This window comes from Pelophylax lessonae (assembly GCF_965119305.1).
Source record: "Pelophylax lessonae genome assembly, chromosome: 9".
Taxonomy (NCBI): domain Eukaryota; kingdom Metazoa; phylum Chordata; class Amphibia; order Anura; family Ranidae; genus Pelophylax; species Pelophylax lessonae.
The window spans coordinates 247,296,353-247,308,391 of NC_138776.1; the positions used below are offsets into that span (position 1 = coordinate 247,296,353).

At 40.5% G+C, this 12,039-nt stretch overlaps 3 protein-coding genes and 1 long non-coding RNA gene across 7 annotated transcripts in view; 2 read left to right on the plus strand and 2 right to left on the minus strand.

Annotated features, from left to right (window-relative positions):
- LOC309563358 (esculentin-1B) overlaps positions 1-2,263 on the plus strand; it is a gene marked incomplete at its 5' end in the record, with an annotated part of 67,046 nt that extends 64,783 nt beyond the window's left edge. Inside the window, one exon of the mRNA XM_082267752.1 lies at positions 2,005-2,263. Within this exon, the coding sequence (XP_082123878.1) occupies positions 2,005-2,185 (181 nt within the window). The 3' untranslated portion in view covers positions 2,186-2,263. The remainder of the gene's footprint in view (positions 1-2,004) is intronic.
- LOC309564357 (uncharacterized protein) overlaps positions 1-12,039 on the minus strand; it is a 1,447,080-nt gene that overhangs the window by 331,525 nt on the left and 1,103,516 nt on the right. The window lies entirely within an intron of this gene.
- Positions 1-12,039, plus strand: part of LOC309562846 (uncharacterized protein) — a 359,272-nt gene that overhangs the window by 81,606 nt on the left and 265,627 nt on the right. The window lies entirely within an intron of this gene.
- The window catches only part of LOC309563017, a 350,229-nt gene that overhangs the window by 72,968 nt on the left and 265,222 nt on the right, over positions 1-12,039 (minus strand). The gene's annotated exons all lie outside the window — the stretch shown is intronic.

The window sequence follows — 12,039 nt, forward strand, 5'->3', positions numbered from 1 at the left end:
TTTACTAAATAAAAGTATAGGCTTTTAAAGCTTAAAGTGGTTCTAAAGTCTGAGTGTGTTTTACCTCAATGCATTCTCTGCATTAACCACTTTCGGACCGCCAACCGCAGTTTTACATTGCTACTATCATGTTAATCACCAGAGGTATGGCAGTAGATAGTTGCCATAACCCCGGTATTTTCTCACAGGGCGGGAAGTCCTCTTTCACATAAAAGTGGTCCTAGCGGCAGATTTGCCGCAGGATCACTTTTATGGGTAGCAGGAGAGGTACCCCCCCCCCCCCCCCCGGCTGCTTACTGGCCATTTTTTCCCACTTACCAGAGCCATCGTAGCGGGGAAAACTATCCGGTCTGCCCATGTCCCAAGCAGGAAGTCGAGTGAGGGCAAGATGGCCCCCACACGACTCTATGGCCTTGGAGGACCAGAGCAACGTCATACATCACTTCCTCCCAACAGCCTTAAAGGGCCCATTTTTTTCATGCTGAAAAAATGACCTTTTCATTTTTTTTTTTTTGCTTTTAGGTGTAGATGTGAGGTCTTTTTGACCCCAGATCTCACATTAAAGAGGACCTGTCCTACTTATTTCTATTACAAGGGATGTTTACATTCCTTGTATTAGGAATAAAAGTGATCAAAAGGGACAGTGTAAAAATAAAAAGTAAAAGCTAAAATAAATAAGAAAAAAAAAATGTAAACTGCCCCGTCCCTCTAAAGTTGCGTGCAAAAGTGAACGCTTTCGCAATGCCCGCCCACATATGTAAACGGTGTACAAACCACACATGTGAGGTATCACCGCGATTTTTAGAGTGAGAGCCATAATTCTAGCACTAGACCTTTTTTATAAAAAATGTTTAAAGCGTTACTTATGGAGATTTTTAAGTACCAATGTTTGCCGCCATTCCATGAGCGTGCGCAATTTTGAAGCGTGACATGTTGGATATCTATTTACTCGGCGTAACATCATCTTTCACATTATAAAAAAAAAATGGAGCTAACTTTACTGTTTTCTTATTTTTTAATTAAAAAAAGTGCACTCCACCCTCCCCCCCCAAAAAAAATTGAGTTTGTAAGACCGCTGCTCAAATACAGTGTGTGATAAAGTATTGCAAATATCTCCATTTTATTCTCTAGGGTCTCTGCTATAAAAAAAATATATATAATGCTGGGGGTTCTAGCATAAAATTCTGATTTTAATTTGTAAATAACAAGTGTCAGAAATAGGCCTGGTCCTTAGGTGGTTAAGGTACAAAACTCCCCACTATTTATTCTCCCCATCCTTAACCCCTTACTTGACGCCTCCCACTGATCAAGCATTGTCCCGGCTGCACCACCGCTCTCCTCTCTTCCTGGACTCACAGGAGACTCTAAAAGCAGCAGGAACCATAGGTTCAGGAGCGATCGGGAATGCCCGGCGGCAATCAGAGCCACCAGCCCTGTGCATCAGCATCCCCGCTGCCTAGTGGGTGGTGGGAGCGCGCCGCCGCCGGCGCACGCTCACCCCCCAGCACCAGGCACGTGACCAACATAGGCCTACCTTGGTTCATGCAGGAGAGCCAGCCTGCCGCAGTAAATGGGCAGGCGGCCTTAAAGCACTTAACCACTTCCCACCTGAGGTACAAACATATATACACTATATTACCAAAAGTATTGCACCACCTGTCTTTACACGCACATGAACTTTAATGGCATCCCAGTCTTAGTCCGTAGGGTTCAATATTGAGTTGGCCCACCCTTTGCAGCTATAACAGCTTCAACTCTTCTGGGAAGGCTGTCCACAAGGTTTAGTAGTGTGTCTATGGGAAAGTTTGAACATTCCTCCAGAAATGCATTTGTGAGGTCAGGCACTGATGTTGGATGAGAAGGCCTGGCTCACAGTCTTCGCTCTAATTCATCCCAAAGGTGTTCTATTAGGTTGAGAGCAGGACACGTTTTAATACATATGTGGTTAATGTCAGAACTGACCCAGGTTTTGAAGTGATTAACAATAACTATTTGTCCTCCCAGGAGAAATGCAGATGAAGACGAGGAAAGCGAAATAAAAAGAGGTATTTTCTCCAAATTGGGCAGGAAAAAGATTAAGAATTTGCTCATAAGCGGACTCAAGAACGTAGGCAAGGAAGTTGGCATGGACGTGGTCAGGACTGGGATAGATATCGCAGGTTGTAAAATTAAAGGTGAATGTTAAAACCTGAATTGGTCATCTGATGTGGAATATCATTTAGTGAAATGCTAAATGTCTAATAAAAAAATAGCCATGTCAAATTTGCAGTGTTTTCTTATTTTTTTTTAAATTTTTATATAATGACCCTACTTTATTTGGGAGGAAACTATAGTCCTTAGGAAATGTAATCACTTATCGGCTTTTAGTTAGGCACACTGATTGGGATAGATCCTTCACTTTATCCAATCAAAATAAAAGTATCAGTCCACACTTTACTCTTTACACTTTCACTTTCTTCCTACTAATTATTTTTTTATTTCCCTATTTTTAAAACATTTTTCACCATCAGTAGTGCTCACTGGAATTTATTGCAGCAATACACTTTTTATTTATTTTTTCAATAAAAGTATTTATTGAAATAGTTTTGCTAATATTACAAAGATGATGTTACAAATAAACGCTTTGTATCAAATATATAAAAAGCATACAACAGAAAAAAGAAAAACAATTGAATGGGATGTCTAAAATGATCAAATGGTAAAATATGCCATGTCATTATTGCATGTATATTTTTTATGTTATCTTTATAAGAATAGCTCTAAAGGAGTATACTGTTGGTCTATTTTCTAAGTGGTAAAGGCATCAAAGTAGAATTACAATAACAAAACTACCAGCGCAACAAAAATGCAGTAAATTAACTAATTATTATAGTTAATATATTATTTTAACTATATAATTAACTATATAATTAATATATTATATTAAATGTATCATTATATTATATTTAATTATTATAATTAAATAATTGGATGCGGCTGCTCACATTAAATGTGTTTCCACACCAAAAAAAGCCAAAAAGCAGAGTACAAACCACAAAAATAAAACAAAAAAACAAAAATAAATCTATTTAAATTTTTTTTGGCATCAAAGTAGAATTAACCCCCTAAAAAATGCCCCTGGGACATTTAGCCATAATGTGCTAGTGTGTTCTCCATACTAGCACCTTATGGTACAATTACTTTGAAAGCAATCCCCTCCAGCGTTCTGGTGTCAGCACTCCTGTCATTCACGCCAAAAGAGAAAATGGATAAAAAAAGGTGCAAAATGACCAAAAGGCATAAAAGGACCAAAAGGGTCAAAACAGGAAAAAATTCAGAAATAGGGCAAATTCGAGAAAAGGGCCAAAATGAGCAAAAATGGCAAAAAGGGCCAAAAGGGTAAAAATGGACAAAGTTGGTCAAAATTGACCAAAAGGGACAATAGGGCTAAATAGGGCATAAAGTGTAAAAGGGTCCAAAGGTAAACATTGGCCAGAGGTTACAAATAAGGTAAAAAGGAACAAGGAACAAAGAAATCCCCTCCAGCATTCTGGTGTCAGCAATCCTGTCATTCACGCCAATTGAGGAAATGAAAAAAAAGGTGCAAAATGACCAAAAGGGATAAAAGGGCTGAAAGGGTCAAAATTGAGAAATAGGGCAAATTTGAGAAAAGGGACAAAATGAGCAAAAATGGTGAAAAGGGCTAAAAGGGTAAAAATGGACAAAGTTGGTAAAAACTGACCAAAAGGAACAATAGGGCTAAATAGGGTATAAGGTGTAAAAGGGCAAAAGGTAGACATTGGCCAGAGGTTACAAACAAGGTAAAAAGGAACAAGGAACAAAGCAATCCCCTCCAGCGTTCTGGTGTCAGCAATCCTGTCATTCACGCCAAAAGAAAAAATGGACAAAAAAGTGCAAAATGACCAAAAGGGATAAAAGGACCAAAAGGGTCAAAATAGGAAAAAATTGAGAAATAGGGCAAATTTGAGAAAAGTGCCAAAATTTGCAAAAATGGTGAAAAGGGCCAAAAGGGTAAGAATGTACAAAGTTAGTAAAAATTTACCAAAAGGGACAATATAGCCAAATGTATAATGGTATAAGGTGTAAAAGGGTCCAAAGGTAAACATTGGTCATATGGGACAAATAAGGTAAAAAGGAACATAAAAAGGCAGAAGGGGTAAATAGACAAAATGATCCAAAAGGGCCAACAGGGGATAAATGGGCAGAAGGGACAAAAGGGGCAGATGTGGCAAAATGGCCAACAGGGGCAGAATGTATTTATCCAATGGTTGCCACCGCACACAAATCAGGGATAAAAGATGGGCCCGGGTGCACAGCAGAGACAGCACATATAAACCAAAGAAGAGAGCGGCACTCACGGGTCTTGAAAGGTGAATGGAGAATAACGGTTTAATTGACGATTCGACGAGACACAACCTTGTCTTCCTCAGGATGAGGACGTTCACCTTTCAAGACCCGTGAGTGTCGCTCTCTTCTTTGGTTTATATATATATGGTTCCATCTTCTCCTGGTCTTCCTTCTGTATTTGGACTCATTGACCTCTTTATTTAGCTAGTCAGAAATGACGTTGCTCCAGCAAATGCGCTTTGAAACCACATCATCTTAGCACCACCAAGCAATGACATAAATATATGCTGTGCATGCGCACACAGGCATGGAGAAGCAATTATGCCAAACAAGACCAATGGGGTCCCTTCTATTCTTAAAATCCTACTGGTCTGCCAGTTTGAAATCTGGGAATTAGAAAAAAATCAACCTTTGCAGCGGCTGACCCCTCCTCCCATGCTCTACAAAAGAGAAGAAGGGACAAAATGGGTAAAAAATGGCCAAAAGGAACAGAAAGCACCAAAGGGGACAGAAGGAACAGAAGGGATAAAATAAACAAAATAAGAAAAATGGGCAAAAATGGAAAGAAGACCAAAAAGGATGGAAAGAGAGAAAATACGTTAAAAGTAATAATGGCCCTAAGTGCCAAAAAAGAGCAAAAGGACAAAAGGGCAATAAGGTAAAACAAAACAAAAAGACCAAAAGGACCAAAGATGCCAAAATGTGGAAAATTTGTCAAAAGGGGGTAAAGGGACCAAAGGGGCAAAATGGAGCAAAAGTGGCACAATGAGCCAAAGGGGCAAAAGGACAACAAAATGCTGATGGGATAAAAGGGACAAAAGGGCTAAAGGGTGAAAAAAAGAGTAAAATAAACCGAAAAGCATAAAAAGGGTAAAAAAAAGCCAAAAGAGCCTAAAAGGCCAAAAGAGAATAAATATGCGAGGAAAAAAAAAGGAAAAACAAAAGGGGAAAAAGGCTAAAAGGTGAGCAAATGGACAGCAAGAGCAAAATAGGCAAAAACTGATGCATGGGGCAAAATGATCAAAAGGGCCAAAAAGGAAAGAATGGGTTAGGAGCCAAAAAAGGCAAAACGATGAAAAGAGGACAAAAGGGACAGAAGCATTGAAAAGGGGCAGAAGAAGGGTCAAACAAGGAAAAAGGGGCAAAAAAGACCAAAAGGAATAGAGAGACAAAAATGGCCAAAGTGGGCAAAAAGAGCCAAAACGGACAGAAGGGATGGAAGAGCCAAAAGAGGAAATGGAAAAAAGGCGCAAGATGACCAAAAGGGATAAAAAGGATCAAAGGGTCAAAAAGGTAAAATTAGGTAATAGAACAAGAATCGAGAAAAGGGCCAAAATGACCAAAAATGGTGAAAAGGAACCAAATGGTAAAAATGGACAATGCTGGTAAAAAATTTACCAAAAGGAACAATAAGGCCAAATTTGGCATAAAGTGAAGAAGAGTCAAAAGGCAAACATTAGCCAGATGGGCCAAATAAGGTAAAAAGGAGCATAAAAAGGCAGAAGGGGTAAAACAGGCAAAATGAACCAAAAGGACCAACAGGGGATAAATGAGCAGAAGGGACAAAAGGAGCAGACATGGTAAAAGCGCCAACAGGGGCAAGAACTCCAAAAGGGGAAGAAAGGGTAAAATGGACAAATGGTCCAGAATGGCCAATAGGTACAAAGGGGACAAAAGGGGCATAATGAGTTATAAGAACTTTAAGAAGTTAAAAAAAAAACTTAAAGGGTCAAAGAGACAAAAAGACCAAAAGGGAAAGAAGAACAAAAAGGTGCTAAGGGGTCAAAAGGGCAAATTTGCCGAAAGGAATAAGACCTAAAGGGGATATAGGGCTAAAAGGAAAAAATGGGAACAAATGGTCAAAAGGTCAAACAGATTAAAAGAGATAGGGAGACACAAGGCACAAATTTATCAATAAGGCCAAAAAGAGCCAAAATGCAAAATCAGCCAAAAGGGAGAGAAAGGTCAAAGGGGCAAAAGTGGGGTGAGAGGAAAAGAGGGGAAGTAGAGAGGCCAAAAAAGTACAAAAAAGACAAAGAGGCCAAAAGGTACAAAAGAGCCAAAAGGGGAAAAGGAAAAAAGAACAAAAAAGATAAGAATAAGGTGTAAAAGGGGATTAACCACTTGACCTCCAGAAGATTTACTCCTCTTCCTGAACAGGCAATTTCTTGTGATATGGCACAGCGTTGCTTTAACTGACATTTGCGCAGTTGTGCGACACTCTACCCAAAAACAAAATTATGTATTTTTTTCACACAAATAGAACTTTCATTTGCTGGTATTTGATCACTTCTGTGTTTTTTTTTGCCCTATAAACAAAAAAAGACCGACCATTTTGAATAAAAAAAATAAATAAAAAAAAAATATATATATATATATATATATATATATATATATATATATATATTACTTTTTGCTATAAAACTTATAAAAAAAAATTAAAAAATCTAATTTCTTCATCGATTTAGGCCAATATGTATTCTGCTACATGTTTTTGGTTTAAAAAAAAAAGTGTATATTGATTGGTTTGCGCAAAAGTTACAGCATCTACAAACTATGGGATATTTTTATGGATTTTTTATATATTTATTTATTTTTACTAGTAATGGAGGCGTTTAGCGACTTACAGTGGGACTGAGATATTGGACACCTAACTGACACTTTTGACACTTTTTTAGGGACCAGTGACACTAATACAGTGATCAGTGCTAACAATATGCAGTGTCACTGTACTAATGACACTGTCTGGGAAAGGGTTAACACCAGGGCTGATCAAAGTGTTAATTGTGTGCTTAACCTATGTTTTACTAAACTGTAGGAAGTGCTTTTACTACAGAAAAACAGAATCCATGTCTTCTGTACTGACAGTACAGCAATCTGCCTTGACTACATAGGCAGATCGGCGTTCTGCCTGTGTACTGAAGGATCCGCGGGTGCCGGTGGACATTGGGTTCGTTGGACCCGCTGCATAGAATACCAGTCAGTGGCGGCATGCACACAGCGCCCGATACCCAGAAGTGCAGGACTTGTGCAGCGTGGCCCCCCTCCAGCAGTAAATGTGCTATGGGGTTGTCAGCAAGTGGTTAAAAGGGCCAAATTGGGCAATAGGGCAGGAGGGCCAACAGGAGCAAATAAGGCAAAAGGGCCAAAAATGACACAAGAGATGAAAAAGGAGTCAAAATGACCAGATGGGACAAAAGAGTCAAAAAGAAAACTAAAAGGACCAAGATGGACAGAAGGGCCAGAAAGGGCAAAAAGGGGCTAGTGGGAAAAGGGCCAAAAAGTCAAGTCAAGAAAAGGTAAAAGCAGCAAAATGAGTGAAAAAACACAAAAGAACAAAAAGGGGGAAATTGAGGTAAAAGGGGCAAGAGGGACAAAAAGGTAATCAAAGCCAAAAAGGGAAACTAGAGCAAAAAGGCCTAGCATGAAGGTCAAATTGACAACATTTGCCAAAGGGGAAAAATGAGCTTGAAAGAGGAAAATTGGGCCTAAATCGACCAAAGGGTCAAAAGGGACAGAATATACAGAAGGACAAATGAGCTAAAAGCAGCAAAAAGAGGCAGAGGATCTACAATCGCCCCCCCCCCCCCTAAAAAAAAAAACAAAAACAAAAAAAAACAAAAGATAAACATAAACAAAGATGGAAAAAAAAAACTAAATAAAAGGGCCAAAAGGGCCTGAATGATTGATATGATCAAAAAATACAAAAGGGTCAAAATATACTGAAGGGTTAAAAGGCATATAAGTGCCAAAGGTAGCAAAAGGACCAAAAGGGGAAAAACTAGAAAAAGGCATAGAAGGGCCAAAACGGGCAAAAACTTTCAATAAAGGTGCAAGATCCGCTCAATTTGTGAGCTCGATCCATTGGAAAAACTTATAGTGAGGGTAAAAAGGATTTGATTTCCTGCTGATTTTGTATGTTTGCCCACTGACAAAGAAATGATCAGTCTATAATTTTAATGGAAGACTAATTTTAACAGCGAGAGACAGAAAAACAACATAAATATCCAGAAAAGCGCATTTCAAAAAAGTTATGGATTGATTTGCATTTTAATGAGTGAAATAATTATTTGATCCCCTATCAATGAGCAAGTTTTCTGGCTCCCAGGTGTCTTCTATACAGGTAACAAGCTAAGATTAAGAGCACTCTCTTAAAGGGAGTGCTTCTAATCTCAGCTTGTTACCTGTATAATGAGACACCTGTCCACACAAGCAGTCAATCAATCAAATTCCATTTTCTCCACCATGGCCAAAACCAAAGAGCTGTCCAAGGATGTCAGGTACAAGATTGTAGACCTACACAAGGGTGGAATGGGCTACAAGACCATCGCCAAGCAGCTTGGTGAGAGGGTGACAACAGTTGCTGCGCTTATTTGCAAATGGAAGAAACACAAAATAACTGTCAATCTCCTTCGGTCTGGGGCTCCATACAAGATCTCACCTCGTGGAGCTTCAATGATCATGAGAATGGGGAGGTATCAGCCCAGAACTACACAGGAGAATCTTTTCAATGACTTCAAGAAAGCTGGGACCATAATCACCAAGAAAAGAATTGGTAACACACTACGCAGTGAAGGACTGAAATCCTCCAGCGCCTGCAAGGTCCTTCTGCTCAAGAAAGCACATGTACAGGCCCGTCTGAAGTTTGGTAAAGAACATTTGAATGATTCAGAGGAGAACTGGGTGAAAATGTTGTGGTCTAATAAGACCAGAATCAAGCTGTTGGGCATCAACTCAACTCACCATGTTTGGTGGAGGAGGAATGCTGCCTATGACTCCAAGAACACCATCCCCACTGTCAAACATGGAGGTGGAAACATTATGCTTTGGGGGTGGAACAGGACAACTTCACCGCATCAAAGGGACGATGGACAGGGCCATGCACTGTCAAATCTTGGGTGAGAACCTCCTTACATTAGCCAGGGCATTGAAAATGGGTCATGGATGGGTATTCCATTATGACAATGACCCAAAAAACATGGCCAAGGCAACAAAGAAGTGGCTCAAGAAGAAACACGTAAAGGTCCTGGAATGGCCTAGCAAGTCTCCAGACCTTAATCCCATAGAAAATATGTGGAGGGAGCTGAAGGTTCGAGTTACCAAACGTCAGCCTCGAAGCCCTAATGACCTGGAGAGGATCTGCAAAGAGGAGTGGGACAAAATCCCTCCTGAGGTGTGTGCAAGCCTGGTTGCCAACTACAAGAAACGTCTGACCTCTGTAATTGCCAACAAGAGTTTTGTCACCACATACTAAGACATGAATAAATAATATTGCTGTGCTAAGTGAATGCACATAAAAAATCGCTAAATATAAAGTAATATAGTGACCAAAAATAAATATAATGATCATAAATTAGTATGAATCAAACAAAACGTGGTATTGAAGGTCCCAATAACACAGTGAAAATAAAGTGACACAGTAATATTGTGATAGATAAGTCCCAATACACAGTGCAACTAAAATGACACAGTGATAAATGAATAAACGAATAAAAAATCTTCATCTGTGAATAAAGTGCTGCATGCTTCACTCCAAGTGATCCACGTGACAATAGTGAGATTAGCAGCTCACCTCAAAGAAAGACTCATATGAGTCTAAACTGGCATAAAGGAAAAATTCACAGTCGCCTGGTAAGCCCTCCTGCCTCCGCCTCCAAACAATCTCTCAGGTCTCTCAGCTGACGAAGTCGATGACGCAACGCGTACGGGGGAGGAGCCTGCACGTCATTACGCCGATCCCGGAGGTACCAGGAAGCATCTGAAGGCTGTTATGAGCTGGCACAGCTTAAGTGCATTGTAATGTAAGTGCGATTCCAGCATTTTTCTGAACAAATAGCCCCTTATCAAGACAGAGAGCATTAGATCTCCTTTCTTTATGTCTTTCACTGATGCCATATACAACCTGAAAGATTGTTTGGAGGCGGAGGCAGGAGGGCTTACCAGGCGACTGTGAATTTTTCCTTTATGCCAGTTTAGACTCATATGAGTCTTTCTTTGAGGTGAGCTGCTAATCTCACTATTGTCACGTGGATCACTTTGAGTGAAGCATGCAGCACTTTATTCACAGATGAAGATTTTTTATTCGTTTATTCATTTATCACTGTCATTTTAGTTGCACTGTGTATTGGGACTTATCTATCACAATATTACTGTGTCACTTTATTTGCACTGTGTTATTGGGACCTTCAATACCACGTTTTGTTTGATCTCCAAGTTTTGGCAAGAACTATGCCACATACTACGAATTGAGCGAAAGCTCACTTCTCCCTACCATCCTCAGACCAACGGACAGACTGAAAGAGTCAACCAGTGCATCGAGCAATATTTACGTTGCTATACATCATACCTACAGGATGATTGGGTGGATCTCCTCCCTCTGGCAGAATTTGCCTACAACAACGCAACCCACAGTACGACCAAACAGAGTCCGTTCTACTTGAACTATGGGTTTCATCCCACTATTCTTCCACCACGCCTCCTTCCATCAAGTAACCCAGTAGCCTCAGACTATCTTACCCAAATAAAAGACTCTCTGGGTTTACTTAATACTACCATCTCACACGCTCATAGTCAACAAAAAAAGTACTATGACCTTCGTAGAAGACCTTCTCCTCAGTATGCTATTGGGGACCTCGTTTGGCTATCAACAAAAAACTTAAGATTAAAGATCCCTAGCAAAAAGCTTGGGCCTCTATTCTTGGGACCCTTCCCAATCAGGAAACTTATTGGAAAAGCTGCAGTACAGCTCACATTACCAACAGACCTCAAGATACATCCCATCTTCCATGTGTCGCTACTGAAGCCCCATGTTCCTGACCAAGGAATAAGGCCTACCATCCCACCTCCACCTCCTGTACAAGTTGAAGGCGGAGAAGAATATGAGATAAAGGAGATTCTGGATTCTCATATCCACAGAAGAAGACTCCAATATCTAGTACGATGGAAGAACTATGGGCCCCAAGACGACACCTGGCTGGATACCTCTGATATACATGCCCCTAGGCTGATTCGCAATTTTCACGCGAAATACCCGGAAAAACCAGTTCTAGAGGCCTTCCGGAGCCGGCCTTAAGGGGGGGGGTACTGTAATGTTCTGGTACCTCTGGTACCCTTATTCCACTTTCCAATTCAGTGTATGCGTCCCACCATTCTCTTCTGCTGAGTGCGCATACACCTTTAAGGCCGATGCTGTCATCACTGAGCGCCGCCGAGCGGCTATTTCAACCGCCGGCGTTCTCACTCACATGTTCGTTCAACCTGCCTTGAAGCTCATATGCTTACAAGCGTACCTCGCTGTCGGAACCTCGCTGCTGATCCCTGTATCCCGCTGCCGGATCACTCGCTCATACCGAACCTCTCTACTACTGCTTGCTATTAGTGATAAGTACCCCGCAGGGGAATCCTCCATAACCTTCCTACTAAGCTTACACTATCTAGCTCTGCATATTAAGGACTGTAACTATCATCTGCACTGTTGTTTTAGATTGCTAGCTCTTGAGCCTACTAACATCTATCCTTGCACTGGGTTAGTCTCTCCTGTATGTCATCTGCTGTCCTACCACCTACTACCATACATGATTGCTAACCTATCTGCATCCTACCTGTTACCATCTATACTCTCATGAACATTTCTCTCAAGTGCTGTTCACCTATTGTCACTGTTCATACCTGTCTCTTCAGCTCATCACCACT